Source organism: Gopherus evgoodei, chromosome 4 (genome assembly GCF_007399415.2).
Source record: "Gopherus evgoodei ecotype Sinaloan lineage chromosome 4, rGopEvg1_v1.p, whole genome shotgun sequence".
Taxonomy (NCBI): domain Eukaryota; kingdom Metazoa; phylum Chordata; order Testudines; family Testudinidae; genus Gopherus; species Gopherus evgoodei.
The window spans coordinates 29,834,564-29,853,275 of NC_044325.1; the positions used below are offsets into that span (position 1 = coordinate 29,834,564).

Genomic DNA, 18,712 nt, shown 5'->3' on the forward strand with positions numbered 1-18,712 from the left:
TTTAATTATTTGTTTGGTAAAATCCGTTAAGCTTTGAAGAAAGGGTTTATGTAACATGTGAAAAGTATCAACTTACCTACTGGACAGATTTATGTATCAATTTGTAAGGAAGGCAGGCTGAGGAATTTACTTACTTCTTTCAGATCCAGGAGCTGCTGAAACGTTTAGGTCACTTTTGAGACTAAAAACGTATTGAATTAGGTACTATCCCTTCTTGAAAGATTAGTACAGGAATGATGGCTTAATTTTGCATTGATGGATTCAGAAGCTCTGTAACCACCTCTTACTTCTGGATATCAAGAAGTAATCTTACAAATGAAGAGTTTATTGTTAAGTGTACCTATGGGTAACCAGTCCACAAATTAAGCCCACAGCTATGCAAAATATTGTAGCTTTCTTCTTCTCCCTCACCTCCAGTTACCAAGGTATTGATCTTTGCTGGAATTACAGTCTACCCTGCATGCACTTAAATCCAGTCTAGTTCCATTGGAGCTATTTTGAGAAGCTGTAAGATAAAGTAAGGTTTATGATTCAGAATCTCTTTATCCAGAATGTGAACAAATCAAGAGGGGAGGAAATAATTTTGCTTTGGATTTCTTTAGTATGAGAGACCGGAAAAGTGCATCTTTGCCAGGTTTTTGACCAGAAGTAAAGGCATGTCTACATAAACTAGGACATACAAACTAGGACCACAATCTCTTTTAATTCAAATATTTATTTTGGTGCACGTCTCTGTGTGGACATTCTTATTTCATATTAAAAGTGCCCTATGTCAACTTGTCAATTTAAAAATGCCTTAACCACACACACTTGCCCCAAAATAGCTGAAAGGGGGTGAATTAAACTCAATTTAGTTATGCCCCATTTAATGTGTAGAAAAAGTCCTGAGTTTTCCCTAACAGATATGGCAAGGAGAGATGCCATAGAAGCTAAATCAGTTAACTAGAGCCCTAATATGAAGGCCATCTAAGAGGCAGCAGTGCTAGATGATCATATAACATGAGTGACATACATAAAAATTGGACACTAGGCTCTCAGGGATTCAAGTTCCTTTAAGCCACCCTGCAAGGCAACCTGTTCGCTTGAGCATTCTACAGCAGGCTTGTGGACTAAAAGGAACAGTGTTGGAAGGGGGTGAGGATATGAGACAGATCTACAACTCTCAATTTATATTCCCACTTTTGGCAGCAAGATATACTGGTGACCTTGACCCTGTTCACTTTAGTCATCTGACTTCTTACTCATTCACTAACTTGGTCAAACACGCTCAGATCAGGTAACTGACTGAATTATCCAGTAAAGCCTGCTTAAAATCCATCACACACTATAGAAAGTTGCCATTCAATAATAAAAGCTACAATTCTGTGGAATGGAAGAAGGAAGTCAGAGAAAACCAGTGTGCTGCTGAAGTTGGTCCGCAACAGTATACTCCAGAGGTGGACAAATTGTGGATTATGAGGCACATGTGGCTCTTTTACAGTTAAGTGTGGCTTGCTGAGCCCCCCCGCCCCTTCCATTCTCCACCTACCAGATTTGCCGGGGGGGGAGGGGGAGAAGAGGGCAGAGCAGAGAGCTTAGGACTTCTGCCTTGCAGCGAGGGGTAGTGGTTGGGTTTCAGGTTTTCAGCCTCGTGGGGACCACCTGCCAGGACTCACTGCTTCAGCAGGAGCAGGGCTGAAGGCCCAAGCCCCATCAGGAACCTCCCACGGGGCTGAAACACTGTGCCCCAGCAGGAGTGCCCCGCCTCTCAAACTTCTGAAGAATGCTGTATGGGGCTCAGAGGGTCAGTAAGTTTGGCCTCCCCTAGTATACTCATGTACTACGGAAGCCGTAAGATCAACATCTCTAATCAATGTGAAAACAGAAACACTAGCAATAAGACAGAGGTGTTATATACTTGAGTTACAGGGCTGCTCTGAGGTTTATTTGTTTGAATAAACATTTGAAAACCTACCATGCATGAATAATTTCCTCAGCAGATTAGGTAACTTGGAGTATTTTTCAAACAATTAGGTTGGGCAACAGTTGAGGAGCAAAGTGACGAAGAATGAAAAATAATATCACTAGCTTGTGTGTTAGATGTTAGCATGTGATGGTGAAAACTACTTACATCTCCCAGAGGAAAAGGAGGAAGTAAAACAGCATTTAAGAGTATTTCATTTTGAAAACAAGATAGTTGGTAAAGGCTCTATGTACACAAAGCTATTTTTGGATGTATAATATTAGAGTAAGGAAGTTAAGACTGAAGTACACAGAACTGACATTCAAGTGTTTAAAATTAGTAGGGTGCACATCATGAATACAATGTGGTACACTCACTGAGACTTCAGCCACCTAGAATTCTACATGACTGATATTTGCAAATAGCTGCTCTTAAGTCTAGTTTATTTTATACTGTAATAAAATAACCAAAGGGGAAGCTATGGAGACAAAACTAAGGGTGTTTATACACAGTACATACTCATTGCTACATTTGTCTTGCTCTATCTTAAATCTCACTTTTAGTTCCATACCTACTTAGAGATATTGACAAGAAGTGTTACAGTTTTACATCCTTAGGGTATTAAGAACAGAACCGAGGATCTAAAAGAGCATCTGAAAATAGGCATGCTTTAGTGTACTCAAAAAAGTGATTCAAATATCCACTTTGAACATTTAACATCATAATCACTTGTTTACTTAGTAAGAGAAGCTGCCACAAGTACTTAGCCCAAAGTACAATTTAAAAATTCACAATACACTATACTGTAAGCAGGTGATATAAATATTGTATTTCATCATGTTGATAGTTTCCTCACTATTTCCTTAATGGAATTAGATATATTTACAGTCAGGTTACTGTAAAATATAATAGTATTCATTGAAGAATTCACTAACTTTCATGATTTCTGCACTTGAACTACTTCTCAAAGAAGCACCTAGACAGAAGATTTGAAATGGACTCTTATACTCCAGACCTCCCATTTTGCTCATTCCTAATTTGCAAAATTATGGCCCTGAATTCTTCCCACCCTTCAGAATTTTCTTAATTCAAACAAACAAAACAAAACACATTTTCTGTCACACAGTGAAAGAATGCTTAATAATATTCAAAACAAAAATAATCAAATTCATTAGAAACTTTATGATAAATCAAAATAATGTAGACAATCATACAATCACAGGATAATTATTTTTCAGATCATTTGCTCAATCCATGGGTAAATGCTGCTTTTACCCATAAAACTACATAGCAGTAGTTCTTGAGGGACTACTAACTTTAATTTGCTATTTTTTTTTCAGATATACTGTATGACTTTTTTATTTGCAGAAACACCGGTGTTTGACACTTTACAGAAAACAGACAATCCAGCAAACAATTCTGCCATCTGCTCAGTAGATCCCCTCCTGAATATTTGTCAGCGTAAAGCTTAAGAATGTAGCTGCTGACAAGTAGTATATGATTATATTCAGGGTTTTCAAGTTATTCCGCTCTCTATAAGGAAGAATTATAGAACTTCCACATCTGACCACTGATAACAGCGACTTAAATTTCACAAAGTATAAAAACCGAGGCCATTTTTGGCAGAGGTACAATATAAATTACTTTAAAACCTTTTAATCACAACTCCCAGTAGTCTCCCAAAAGCCATCAGTAGTTACAACCTACAATCTGGAAAACAAAGCAATAATGACCAACGTATCATTTGTTTTTACTAATGTATTTATTTATAGCTGTAGAAATAAAGGTGTATTTCATAGATCACTCATGTGACTGTTTCCCTCCAGTTTGTTAGAAACAGATTTGCAGGTAACCAATACACAAGTTTACAGGTTCCCAAGAAGTCCTATCTTCAAGTGTTCATACAGAATGACAGCAGTTATTTGATAGTGTTTTCAAGAGAACCAGAAAAGCTACGAATACTGTCTACATAGGTTTATATATCAAAGCATTAGCCAAGTGATATATACAGATGAGCCATAAAAATAATATTCTACAATCTTTCTTTTACTCCTGCCTCAGGCAAGAAGAATTGACACAAGTAGAAGTAGGCTGCTTGTTTACTTCAGTTCCACAGACATTGAATTACAGTGCAATGGTTATAATCAAATTTTCACAACAGAATATCCTTAAACCAAAATACCAAATAACCTGTACCATGAGCTACCATTTGTTTACCGATAAACAAACATTAGTGTCAGTTCAAAAAGATGCCTCCTTTGAGATAACATGTAAGGTTTTTCTGGTAATAAGTTACTGTCAAAGGTTTTGTTTATTATAGTCCCATCTTTTTAAATGAAATATCTTGCTTGTTTTATTTTTTGTCTTGGTCTTTTTCTGCATCCAAAAGTGCAGAGCGGATTCCTAACTTCTTAAGCTCTTCCACTAGGTCTCCGTTCTGATGCATCTGGAGGAGTATGTCACAGCCACCAACAAATTCACCGTTAAGGTATACTTGAGGGATGGTAGGCCAGTTGGAGTAGTTTTTAATTCCTGTACCAGAAAATAAATTTAAAAAGAAAGGTTAAATCTATTGTTTTCAAATATACTGGAATTCATTAAAAGTAAGAGGCATTGCTTCAGCAGCGTGCAGATTTTAATACTCTCAGTTCCTTCTCTTTGAGGCTGTGGGTCCTGTTTATGGCAGAAGAGTCATCAGAATTAACCACATTCCACTAAACTTTTTTTTCTTTTTTTGGTTCCCAGAAATTTGAGACCTGAGTTCAGTTCCAACTGTGACTCTTAAACAGGAGCTGTGCAAGTATCATGCTTGCTTTCTGGGGATGAGAGAAGGTTACTAAAGCAGTGGTTCTCAACCTTTCTAGACGACCGTACCCCTTTCAGGAGTCTGATTTGCCTTGAGGACCCCCAAGTTTCACTTCACTTAAACTACTTGCTCACAAAAGCAAACATAAAAAAAATACAAAAGCGTGATAGCACGCTATTACTGAAAAACAGCGTACTCTCTCATTTTTACCATAAAATGAACCACTGTACTAAAGTGACTTATTTGGCCAACGAAAGAAACAGGAGCCTTTAAATTAGTGTCCAGTAATGTTTGTATGGGGAATTTAATTACAATATCCTCTGTAGGATTATTTAAACTCCTTGTAGGGAATACATTCTTACTGCCTTTATACAGCACTATTTGCTACTGCAAATTCATTTGCTAGACAACTTGTCCTCTAACAGTCCTTGAATTTCTTAGTGCTTTATCTTTTACTGGCAGACGCTGAAATTCATGGGAGGGGCACAAGATGTAACATGCACCTAAGACACATTATGAAAATGTGCTTAGCATCGCAAGTTAAGAAATAAATATGTAGTCTGCTATAATTAACTCTTATGAAAAGCCATGTAGACTAAACAATTTTTTTAATTATTTACATATGAGGTTAAATAAGACCAGTCACAATTTTTCATAACAGAATACCCTTATGCCAAGCATTATTACTTGTTGATGCTAGTTACAGTTAAAGGATCTCAGGAAGATAAGGAAGAATTATTACAGCTGTTGAAAGAGTTTATACATGCAGCTTGTAACTTTAATATCATACCAAAATGCTGCAAACCTAACAGTTCACTTTCTTAACTTTAAAATGCAAAGAACCATGTCACTGCACGCTCATCCTTAGTCAGTCATTAATTAGCATCCCAGACCATACTCTAAGTCTGTGGTTTTCAAACTTTGTAGACTGTGTACCCTTTTCCAAATAATGTAGGCTATCATATCCCCTCATCTGAGAGATGATCATAATATACCAATAATTAGATTGCCAAGTGTTACTAAATAAAATGCACTGTCCGCCATTACAGGATTTTCCTTGAATACCTCCTGACAAGAACTCATGCACCCCAGTTTGAAAACAACTGCTCTAAGTAGATGTCCCCCGACAGTGCAGGGTAACAAAATATTGACTGAAAAATACTAAGACCAAGTAGTATACAACATGGAAAGATTAAGTTTTCCCACCTTACAGAAATGTAAAAATGTATTTTCTAAAACACAATTCTTTAACGGAAACAATAAACCAAAGGTACCAACTTAATAGCAGATATATCCATATGCAAGAGACTATGTTCTCCAAATTGCAGTCAAACAATGGAGTCAAATTAAGACTTTTTCACCTAAACTCTATGATTTATCTGTGCCTTAAAAGTTCTTTAAAAATTATAGGACTTTTTGTGTTCCATAATTATTACAAATTTGACTTTGACAATAGAACAGTGCTATCTGAAGTGTACATTATGGAAAATTCCTAATGGCTGTTAAAGGTGCCTCCCAGATGATACTGTATCAAGCTGAACAATCTGAGACTGTTTTCTCCCCTTGAAAGAACATGACCTATCCAAACCATTTACTCATTTAGCTGCTATAATAAACTAATTTCTACTTCAATAAGTGCTTTGTTTTCTGATTTCTAATCAGATTAACCAATTCTCCTTACTCACTTCCATACTAAAATATAGATTGAAAAAGAAGTGTTTGAGTTCCAATCGTGAGAGATTATGGTTTGCACAGTCAACAACGCAGATACAGAAAGCTAATTCTACCAACACTAATTCTTTAGAAACTGCATTTTAAGATTTGTTATGGATAACATTTTAATATGCTTACATTTTAAAGTACCATTTTAACTATTAATAGCCTCTTTACCTAGGATATGTTTTATTTTCACTCAGATGAAAGTGTCTAACAAAATAATTCTTTTCTCTCTCATATTTGCAGTTCCATCCCCTAAAGTCTGGTGTCCCTCCTTACTCCTTACTGTCAGTTTTCTTTCAGCATTCCCTATTTATTCCCTTCCTTGCGCAAAACTCCCACTGAAAACAATGAGAATACTACCTGAGAAATCCATGTTGAACATGACCTAAAGTGTAATATTAAGAACATATCAACATTCTCCCCTAGATGTACAGTGCACCAACTTGTCCTGTTACAAAAGGGGAAAACAAGTAAAATGTCATAACATTGTTTTCAATGCTGCATACCTATGATTCAATCCCAGAGCTTAAATAAATAAACTCTGTGGATCATTACGCAATGAGCTACTGATCTTGATCTGTTCAAGGTTCATGAAAGAAACCCAGCTGCATGCTAATTTTTGCTTACCAATTCATTCTATTAAATCATAAGATTAACAAATCATTTTACTTTTGAGATGGAAAGAGCTACAACATTTTTATATTTTAAAGTTTAATAAAGACTTCCAGAAAACACGATCCTAAAATCTCAAGTTTACCAATAACTAAAATAAGATAGTTTGAATATAATGTAAAAGACCTTTTGGTATTAATTTTTTACTTTAACCATGACATCTCACTACAGTTAAGTCATGAAAATGAAAAGCAATTTGAAAAAAAAAAAAAAATGAAGACCAGATATAAACCTTTCAACTAAAAGCTAAATGAAAAGAAGACAGCAGAGGCCCAAATGCAAGAAGTAAAGGGGAAAATGAGGGTGCAGAGAAAGAAATCATCCACTTGATAGATCTAAATATAAAGTACTAAATTCCTATCCTACCAAAACCAAAAACAAACTTGCTGTAAAGTGTTCATAGTAAGCATTGCTAATTCCCTACACCTGCAAGTCTGCTTTCAAGGCAAAAATATTCCACTTTACAATCACTATACTCAAGTAATCCTATGAAACCTTAACACTGAGGGCTTGGCTACACTCACACTTTACAGTGCTGCAACTGGGGTGTGAAAAAACACCCCCCTGAGCGCTGCAAGATACAGCGCTGTAAAGCGTCAGTGTAATCAGGGCAGCAGCGCTGGGAGCGCGGCTCCCAGCGCTGCACGCTACACCCGTAAGGGATGTGGTTTACATGCAGCGCTGGGAGAACTCTCTCCCAGCGCTGCCGCTCTGACTACACTCACACTTCAAAGCGCTGCCGTGGCAGCGCTTTGAAATTCCAAATGTAGCCATACCCTAAGCTAGGCATGTCCAAAAGGGAAGCAAGCAGAAAGAAGTTTCATGTAATCAGACTAGTAACCTTCTAAAAATGGAGATCCAGTAAAACAGGCCCAAATACTTTCACATAAGCTAGCTTCTAGGTTGCTCGGGATGGCAGCGTTCCCTGAATATTTCTTGTGCATGTTACTGGGGCCTGAGAAGGCATATTCTATACTTTACCAAAAGAAGGAAAAATCCTGAGCAGTCAATGCTGATGTACTGTGGTAGGAGTTCTCAAACTTCTTCAGTGTTCATCACACCTTAAGACAGATCATACTGTGGGCCATTTTACATTCCATTAATAATTTTCCTGATTGCCTCAGGAATTTTGTGAGGTTACTATTGTGATGAAGTGTCAATGGCTGTTTAAGATCAGAAGGGCTGCAAAGCAACTGACAAGATGTAAAGAGTTTATAACCAAAAGGAGATGTCATTCAGTCATAACCTGAACTGTGCCACCTCTGACTCAAATTTCACCAAACCTAGGCCACGTCCAGACTAGGGTATTAAAATCGATATTAGATACGCAACTTCAGCTACGTGAATAATGTAGCTGAAGTCGAATTCCTAAAATCGAGGTACTCACCCGTCTAGACGGCGCGGCATCGATGTCCGCGGCTCTCCGTGTCGATTCTGGAACTCCGTTCGGGTTGATGGAGTTCCGGAATCGATGTAAGCGCGCTCGGGGATCGATACATCGCATCCAGACTAGACGCGATATATCGATCCCCGAGCAATCGATTTTAACCCGCCGATGCCACGGGTTAGTCTGAACGTGGGCCTAGAGACCACACTGGAAGTTTGTAAGAGTCTGGAGGATGGCAAATAATTTGCATAAACAGAACAGAGCACATAGTGTAATGTAACTCAAATTAAGATCTGGATTCAGTGGGATGAAGATAATGAGCCTTGCCTATCTCGTATGAGCCAACATATTCCTTCACAGCTTTCTGTTGCTCCAGTTAAGCATATAATAAGCAGTGCAAACCGAAGGTGATGATTTTGACAAATTATTTTCCTACTGAAGCTTATTGAGGAATTTTATAGCTTTGAGTCAACAGACAAAATATTCTTGTATTCCATTGTTACTGGCATACACTATGTTTTAGGTATTCTAGTTATTTTTAAAAGTCCATAATAAACAAGTTTAAGTGTGTAAAACACGGCAGAATTTGTTTATAGCCTCAATTTTTCCTTAATATATGGTACTGGAACCATTATCTGTAACAGTGAGCACAGGTCTAGGTGAATTGAGAATCCTTCTTTCAAAAGAGAAAAATGATGCAATCTGCAAAGAAAACAAGCCACATGGGTTGGCTGCTCAGACCAAGATAAAGAATCATGCCATAGCTTGTCATCTCTGTGGGCCTCACCTTTTAACCTGTGAACACATTTGTGACTCTCAGGGATCATCCCAATTTGAAACATGGTGAACCAAGGTGTTAATGGGTTCTGGGAAAACTTTCAGAGACTACAAAATTTCACTGTAGGATGAAGTTATGCCAGGATGATGCTTTCAGGCAATACAGTGTACAGCTGAGTTAATATCTATACTGCTTTGTGCACATTCCAACTGAAGAACTAGGGGTCACCAAATGAAATTAATAGACAGCAGGTTTAAAACAAATAAAGGGAAGTTCTTCACGCAGCACACAGTCAACTTGTGGAACTCCTTACCTGAGGAGGTTGTGAAGGCTAGGACTATAACAGCATTTAAAAGAGAACTGGATAAATTCATGGTGGTTAAGTCCATAAATGGCTATTAGCCAGGATGGCTAAGGAATGGTGTCCCTAGCCTCTGTTTGTCAGAGGATGGAGATGGATGGCAGGAGAGAGATCACTTGATCATTGCCTGTTAGGTTCACTCCCTCTGGGGCACCTGGTATTGGCCACTGTCGGTAGACAGATACTGGGTTAGCTGGACCTTTGGTCTTACCCGGTACGGCCGTTCTTATGTTAAGAGGCTAAAGTGTTTTAGAAACATTAAGATTACATTGCCCAAGTGAAGTATGCAGATAAATTTTACTTCTGTCCTACAGATGCGCCACAAAGATAAATTTTGAAAGGATTCTGAAAGTCAACGGGATCTGGTTACTTAACTTCCTTAGGCTCTATTGATAACTGCAGCACAAAACCACACATCTACAGCAGTCATGAACAAAACCCAGGTTTCTGTATGCCCAGTCCTAAGATCACCCTTCCTCTACAACAGACAAGCTGAGCTACTCCCCAGATGGGCTTCAACTCAGGGCACTGCGGAGTGACAAGGAGAGATGCCAGCTCATACAGACATGATAACATCCCCTTGAGTCTCTCTCTCTCTCTCACAGCAAGCACTTCAGGCCTGTTTTTTTCATAACTGCTGAGCACCTATAGCACCATTAAAGTCAGTGAGAGCTTCTGGCGCTCAGCGTCCCTGGAGAAAAGCAAACCGTGCAGAGGTCGGCAACCTTTCAGAAGTGGTGGGCTGACTCTTCATTTATTCACTCTACTTTAAGGTTTTGCGTGTCAGTCATACATTTTAACCTCTTTGGAAGGTCTCTTTCCATAAGTCTATAATATATAACTAAACTACTGTTGTATGTAAAGCAAATAAGATTTTTAAAATGTTTAAGCAGCTTCATTTAAAATTAAATTAAAATGCAGAGCCCCCCTGACCTGTGGCCAGGACCCAGGCAGTGTGAGTGCCACTGAAAAATCAGCTCCGTGCTGCCTTTGGCACGTTGCCTACCCCCGCGTGGGTCCCCTTTAGGATGTGTACGTGGAAGGTTTCTGCCTTCCCTCCACCGCCCCCAACAGGGTCCCCTCCAGCGTGCCGGGGGGTGGGCGGTGTCTGCCTTCCCCCAGCCGCCTGAGGCTAACCGGGCGCTAACCTTGCCGGAGGTCGGGGTCCTGCAGTACGTCGTAAGCCTGGAAGTCCTGCACCCCGTGCAGGCGCAGGATCTGCACCACGGCGTTGCTGAAGCCGCACAGGGGCTGGCCCGGGTTGCCCTTCATGAACACGACCACGGGGTGCGCCCGCACCAGCCGCTCTACCGACTCCCGCGACCCTCGGCCACCCTCACCGCCGCCAGGGGACGAGCCGTCGCCGGCCGCGGCCTGACTGAGGGGCCGCGCGCCCCATCGCAGCGGGGCCCCCCGCAGCAGCGAGGCCGCGCGCAGCCAGCACAAAGAACCGCTCATCGCTGCCTTGCTTAGCGGCAGCTCCTTACACCGCCAGCCACAGGCACCCCGATCCACCTCCAGTCCGTTCCTCCTCCCCATTGGTAGAGGCGGCAAAACGTCACGGATAGCCTCACCCACAGAGAGGCAGAATTATCTGTCAATCCACATCCGTTGCCAATAGCGTGCATCAGAGACTTTTTCTGGCCCATCCAACAGTTCAAGGTGCTTCCTCCCTATTGGCAGAGCCTGGGATCATACGGAAGGCCTTGAGTGGATATAAAAATTGTCAATCGACAAGAGCAACCAATAATGCGCCGCATATCCGCATGTGCCCGCCTACCAAGTTATTAATTCAGCCCCTTCTGCGTTGCTATTGGCTGCACTAGCCGCGTAGGGTGAGGCTAGTCAGGGTCTCGATACAGAAAGGAGGTGGTGACGGCGTGGGGAATTTTTGGTTGTTTCCGTTTCCGGCGCGGTGAGCTCTGTGGCGCGGGGCCGGCGTTGTGAGGCACCTTAGAGGTACAGCGTGGTGCGGCTCGCGGTGGCTGCGGCGGGGGTGGGGACCTGGTTGCGGCCGCCGGCGCTATGGCGCCCTCGGCCGACAGGGATGGATTGCGGGGGTGGAGGCCGTTGAGGTATCTGGGGGCTCGGCGCCTATGGGGGTTTCCCGCTCCCCCTCTGGTTCTTAGCGCGGGACTGCGATCCCCGAGCTGCCCCCTTGGGCTTAGAGCCTCCCCGGAGCACAGCGGGCCTCGCCGGGTGGTGCCGCGCCCAGTCCGGGGTCGGTTCGCCCAGCGGGGCGCTCGGGTGCCTGAGGCTCTAGCGAGCAGGTCTGGGCGGGCTGCGCCGCTATGACGGCCGAGCTTGGCTACACTGGAGAGTTGCAGCGCTGGTGGTGGGTTTACAGCGCTGTAACTCACTCACCGTCCACACTTACAAGGCACATCCAGCGCTATATCTCGCTGGCTGCAGCGCTGGCTGTACTCCTGTTCTGCCTGGGGTATAACGATTGCAGTGCTGGTGATGCAGCGCTGCTCCACCAGTGTGGCCACCAAAAGCGCTGTAAGAGGCCTCCAGAGGTATCCCAGGCCATGTCTACATCTAAAATTTTGCAGCGCTGGTTGTTACAGCTGTATTAGTACAGCTGTATAGGGCCAGCGCTGCAGAGTGGCCACACTTACAGCAACCAGCGCTGCAAGTGGTGTTAGATGTGGCCACACTGCAGCGCTGTTGGGCGGCTTCAAGGGGGGTTCGGGGAACGCGAGAGCAAACCGGGAAAGGAGACCAGCTTCGCCGCGGTTTGCTCTCGCGTTCCCGGAGCCACCCAGCAAACCGCAGGGAAGGAGACCTGCTTGCTCGGGGTTCCAGGAACGAGAGAGCAAACCGGGAAAGGAGACCAGCTTCGCCGCGGTTTGCTCTCGCGTTCCCGGAGCCACCCAGCAAACCGCAGGGAAGGAGACCTGCTTGCTCGGGGTTCCGGGAACGAGAGAGCAAACCGGGAAAGGAGACCAGCTTCGCTGCGGTTTGCTCTCGCGTTCCCGGAGCCACCCAGCAAACCGCAGGGAAGGAGACCTGCTTGCTCGGGGTTCCGGGAACGAGAGAGCAAACCGGGAAAGGAGACCAGCTTCGCCGCGGTTTGCTCTCGCGTTCCCGGAGCCACCCAGCAAACCGCAGGGAAGGAGACCTGCTTGCTCGGGGTTCCGGGAACGAGAGAGCAAACCGGGCAAGGAGACCAGCTTCGCCGCGGTTTGCTCTCGCGTTCCCCGAACCACCCTGCAAACCGCAGGGAAGGAGACCTGCTTGCTCGGGGTTCCGGGAACGAGAGAGCAAACCGGGCAAGGAGACCAGCTTGATTACCAGAGGCTTCCTCCTTCCACGGAGGTCAAGAAAAGCGCTGGTAAGTGTCTACATTGGATTACCAGCGCTGGATCACCAGCGCTGGATCCTCTACACCCGAGACAAAACGGGAGTACGGCCAGCGCTGCAAACAGGGAGTTGCAGCGCTGGTGGTGCCCTGCAGATGTGTACACCTTCAAAGTTGCAGCGCTGTAACTCCCTCACCAGCGCTGCAACTTTCTGATGTAGACAAGCCCCCAGAATGCCTATTCAGCAACTCCCAACAGCGCTGCAAATGTGGCCATGCTGCAGCGCTGGCAGCTGTCAGTGTGGTCACACTACAGTGCTGTCCCTACACAGCTGTACGAAGACAGCTGTAACTCCTAGCCCTGTACAGCTGCAAATGTAGCCATACCCCTAGTAGGGAAGCGAGTTGATCAGTGTCTCCCAGGCGTGTCTGGCCGCCACGAAGGCCACGTGTCCCATCAAGCTCGGTAACATCGTGCCTCCCCGAGCGCCCTAGAGACCCGCCAATGGGGCTGACCTCTCTGAGGTCTTGGCTACACTGGTGCTTTACAGCTCTGCAACTTTCTCGTTCAGGGGTGTGAAAAACAACACACCCCTGAGCGCTGCAAGATACAGCGCTGTAAAGCGCTAGTGTAAACGGTGCCGCAGCGCTGGAAGCACGGCTCCCAGTGCTGCAAGCTAATCCTCATGAGGAGGTGGAGTACATGCAGTGCTGGGAGAGCTGTCTCCCAGCGCTGGCACCGCGACCACACTCGCACTTCAAAGCGCTCCCGTGGCAGCGCTTTGAAGTTTCAAGTGTAGCCAAGCCCTGAGACTGAGCCCCGTCGGCCGCTGTGTTGTGTGGAGCAAAGCAGGGCAGGAAGCGCTTTTAACCAGCCCTTGCCAGTCGCTGTCAGTCTAGCCGGTTAGTAGAGAGCAGGGCTCATTCTAGTGTGGGTGGGGGAGGGGTGGTAACCTGGCTGGTGCCTGGTGAAGAGGCGCACGGTGCTAAGGGTGACCAGTGTCCCAATTTTATAAGGACAATCCTGATTTTGGGGGCTTTTTCTTGTATAGGCACCTATTACCCCCCCATCTCCATTTTTCACACTTGCTGTCTGGTCACCCTAGAGGGTGCCTCTTTCTCTAGTACCAGTTAAAAGCTGAATCCAGGGCTTTGGAGTGGAGCCCAGTGCTGGAGCATGGAACAGCTCTGAGAGCAGTGGAGCTGCAGGCTTCTGCTTGGAGCTAAAGTGGAGCACAGCTCCAAAGCCCTGGCTGTGTCTTAGGGTAAAATTTTAAAGTCACTGAAGTGATTTAGGTGTTTAAGTCCCTGCTTTTACAAATGGCATGGACACTTGGGTGCCTAGATTCTATTCACCATTGGCTTCACATGTTTGTCACTCTTAAAAACTTTGCCCAGGATTTTCTGAGTTTTGTATGATGTGTCTGTGGTCTTGGAGCTGCCCTTGGTTGTTTGTACTTGGGGCTTACCAGGCTTGCAGAGAGAGCATCTGTCTGAGGAAGCCGAGGCATGCCTGTAAGAGTAATAGCAGAACCATGTGCAATATTCCTCTGACAGTCCTAATTCTGTTGCCACGGAGATAATGACTTATTCCATGTCATTATCCATCTACCAACAGTAAGAGTAACTTTGCAGTCTGATATTGTTTAGCAAATACCAATTTTTGCTGAACACTAAAAACTGCTATAAATTTTCAGTTGGTTTCTTCAAACCTGTTCTTTGCAAATGTATATTTGGATTTATGTGCAGGAACAACACTGAATAAATTTGAAACCGAACAAGTTCCTTTGTCTGTGTAGTATAAACTGTACTATTTTATGCATGTGTCCATCCCATAAAATAGATGCCAATTAATAAGAGATCCTTGCTATTAAGTCTGTTAACCATTTCACCATAACTAGTCATTGCTGTTAGTTGTAATTTTTATTCAGCTGTAATCTTCTAAAATTCAAACTCATTAATAAATCTTTCTGTTTATTTGCTAGGTTGGTGATTCAAATCACCTGCTCTGAAGAAATCTGAATGTGGCTTCAGTGGGAATTTTAAGGACATCTTATGCACCCCTAATGTTGCAGATGTTTCTGCTGGGGAAGTCAATCTCATCTCATTATGAAGACCTGTAATATATGATAAAAATAAGTAACATTTAAGTGAAATTGCAGAGTTTATACAATCCCTCTAATTTGTTCTTGTAATCTGAATTGGATTGCCTATTATAATGGGTACCTAGTTGCTAAATTGATTTGTAGCACACTTCCAATGAACTAGTTAAACTCTATAGTTCTTGTACTGTTGACATTGCTTATGCTACATAATACAACATTATTCAGTACCACACAACTGACCCTTGTGTAACTCTTGGCTTCCTGGGATACAAAACTAGCTATACATCTTTGGATAAATAAAAAGACTATTAGTAAACACTTGTGAAATATGCTAAGACTTAACTGTAGTCACTCACTTGCCTGTTTCTTTCAATAAAAAAGGAATACAAATGCTTTCTGCAACTCCTCACACAACTGTCACTAGTAGTTAAAGGCTAGCATCTATTCTAGTATTCCAGAATGCAAGTGAGATTAGGAAGCTCATTTAAACTTCATTTTGATCAGTTTGTTACTCCAATACCAGAAGTTGAAGTGACTTGAGTGGCATCTAGAACCCAACAGTGGAATTATTTCTCTTTATCTGTTTTCTGTTATGTTCCCTGAACTGTAAATAAGAATGACCTATACAGGTTTTTGAGAAACATAGTGCTAGCACAATAACAATATGATTTGGCTAAAGCTACTAGGTGTTGCTACAGTATAAATGATCACTCTAAACTAGATGCTAATAAAAACAATAGTGCAAAATGATCTAAATATCAAATGTTATAATTCTTTGTCTAATCCTGTTTTTAGATTCTCCTGAGCACTAAAAGGGTTTTTACAGGTTTTTTTTCATTCGTTCTTAACAAGATGCCTTTCTACACCTGGTCTACTAAAATAAATAAAAGTGGGGGTTTTTCTTTTGGGGAGGAGTTCAGTAGAGGCATACAGAAGAATTGCAGCATGCTAGTTACCAAAGAAAACAATGAGTTCCAAAACCAGCAAACTGAACGTTTGGTTTTGAAGAACAAGAAACATCAGAATAACTGGACCACTCATAGATTGTCTGACTCTAAATGGTGTTAAGTTATAATATGCTGCATATCAGTAATTGATCTGCTGTATAAAGCATAGAGCCCTCCTGTGTAAGGAATGACCAGGACATTTTGAGTGTTTGTGTGGTCTCTGCAGAAGAAGTTGGATGGAATTTTTGAGTCTGGTTATCAGCAGACACAAACCTATTGAGGGCCAGGTTGGTGTCTGTGCTCTATGCTAAATAGTCAAGAGCTGGAGATTTTTCTATTACAAGACCAGTAGTTATTAACTCTTATACCATGTAGCTGGATAATCTAGAGAGCTACCAGTCTCTCTGTAGTAAAGATGGTGATTAGTTTTATATTAGAAGCTAGAGTTAGAGCCCCTCCCTTCAGCTACTACTGTATATAGGATTTCTCGTTGAGCTCCTCTAACAGGAAATGGCTTTTTCTGGATCATGAGCTCTCCCAATCTGAGATGGTACAGGCTCAGCCTGATTTCTCCTGTAAGGCCTTGGGGCTTGCCCATGCCTCTGCCCTAGAGCCAGATTCTTTTCCTCTTGTGGCACACACACTGATATAAAAGTGTAATCTTAGCTTTTAAGGAGGGAGAGGGGCGAGACAGATCTTTCTTTCCTCTGAATACCAGATCTGCAGAACTTTGCTCCCTGAGTGAGACCAGCTGCATAGCCTCTCTGTTCCATTTCTCCTCCATCATGGAGCAGGAAAGCAGTGAACAAGACGACTTGTGCTATGCTTGTTCACAGCCCACAGACCCTTGCTTTCCAATGGGTAGGGGATCGGAGTCTGGAGAGCTTGTTGGGAGGCTCTGCTTCCCCCACGTCAGCTTAATCCTCTCTGGAGATACCTGGTAAGACAAGTCAGCCCATGACCTTAGCAAACTGGGCTGTACTTCCCCATCAGTTATGATTCCTTACATTTTTCCAGTTATATGTTGGGTGATAAGTGCCAAACCTACAGTCACCAGCACCCCATCCACCTAGCCTAAAGCACTATAGAGCCTCATCCTCTTCCTTGAACTCTTAACTCCTCCCCAGAAGAAGGGAAGCCAGAAAAGTAAAAGAAACCTTTTACTGAACATATTTGAAACTAGCGAGAGAAAAGTAGTGGCCACCACCAACAGATAACTAATCAAGACATTTCTCCTTAAAACAGATGCCCTATACCTCTTTCTGTGCTCCCATTATGAGTCACTTTTAATCCCACCTTCAGTAGCAATCCATACTAGTGTAAGAGCTACCTATTCTATTACATGCTCTTCTTGATTAATCTTATTAGCCACTTGCACCAAAATCTTGTCTCTTACTAAGACCAATGACTTAGCACTTTCCTATCCCATTTGTTCACTCTAGTCAGTGCTCTACCTACTCTAAATATCTGCTATCTACTTGACCCACTGAGAGCCACAACATCAAGGCAGCTGAACTGCTACAAATTTAAATTACCCTACGTTCCTTTCTGTATGAAGATTAAGAAAGGAGAGATCTTCTCCCCCCACCCGCCTGTATAGTTTCAGACTTTCCATACATGTAACAAAATATGTATCTGCCTTACCAAAACTTGCCACAGGTCAGCTCATTTTATTGAACATAGAAGGCCATGTGACCTTGCATATTTCAAAGATTATCTTACCTACTGCCCAGAGAGGTATAAACATGAATAGTGATGCTTTTTCATTTTTATATCATTCCTATTTATTTGTAATACTTAGCATAGATGTGAAGTTGTCATGTGAGTGGCACATGCCGTAGCAGGGTATGGAGGGGTGATGGAGTTAGGGATATTTGTAGAGGCCTTTCTTTGAATTTCCTGACTTTCAATTTTTGATACATAATTTTACCCTAATTTAAACATTTTTAGCCTTTCAAACACCTTTTACAATTGCAGTATTTTTTTTCAATAAAGTCATTTTTATTCTTTCTTTAGATTATTGTCTGGTAGTATAAACCTATCCATTAACTGTATGAACTGCTCAGGTTCTTCATACAGGTCACCAGAACCACTTTGTACTGCAATGATGGGAGCTTTTTTGTTTTTGTTTTATATGGTGGCAAGAAGAAAGATATCTTTTTAAAACTTAAACTTACCCAATCTGCATCACTTTCTTGATAGCACAGGGCAGGAGGGATAGCTCAGTGGTTTGAGTATTGGCCTGCTAAACCCAGGGTTGTGAGTTCAATCCTTGAGGGGGCCACTTAGGGATCTGGGGCAAAAATTGGTCCTGCTAGTGAAGGCAGGGGGCTGGACTCAATGACCTTTCAAGGTCCCTTCCAGTTCTAGGAGACTGGTATATCTCCAATTATTACCTTTTGCCTACAAATCTGTAGTTCTCATAGTGAATCGAGGCCCTCTTAAAAAAGTTTAGCTGTGAAGGAGTACATGCAGTCTATTGATGGTCTAACAATAATATCACTGGTGATGCTGCTGTAAAAAGACTTGTCAGGTGTCTGTTTTTTCTATAAAAATATAAACTTGTAACCTCTTTACCAGAATGTGTAATATATTTATTGAGGTGTTAAGGGGAGACAGGAGACTAGAGAATAGTTTTCAAATGAGCCTCTAATTAGAATTTGTCAAAATGATATTGATGTTATAGGTGGT

General features: G+C 42.6%; 1 protein-coding gene, 1 long non-coding RNA gene and 1 other non-coding gene across 3 annotated transcripts; 2 read left to right on the forward strand and 1 right to left on the reverse strand.

The window, feature by feature from the left end:
- Positions 1–3,104: 3,104 nt before the first annotated feature.
- GLRX5 (glutaredoxin 5) lies at positions 3,105–11,150 on the reverse strand. Its single transcript, XM_030558813.1, has 2 exons — positions 10,814–11,150; positions 3,105–4,474 (listed from the first exon to the last, which is right to left on the reverse strand). Exons 1-2 carry the CDS (start codon positions 11,121–11,123, stop codon positions 4,296–4,298), a joined length of 489 nt encoding a protein of 162 aa, XP_030414673.1. The 5' UTR covers positions 11,124–11,150; the 3' UTR covers positions 3,105–4,295.
- Positions 11,151–11,419: 269 nt separating this feature from the next.
- On the forward strand, positions 11,420–15,630 carry LOC115649808. The gene is made up of 2 exons (XR_003999938.1): positions 11,420–11,624; positions 14,955–15,630. It is a non-coding gene; the product is annotated as an uncharacterized LOC115649808 (long non-coding RNA).
- Positions 14,391–14,660, forward strand: LOC115651769. Its single transcript, XR_004000436.1, has one exon.
- Positions 15,631–18,712: the final 3,082 nt, after the last annotated feature.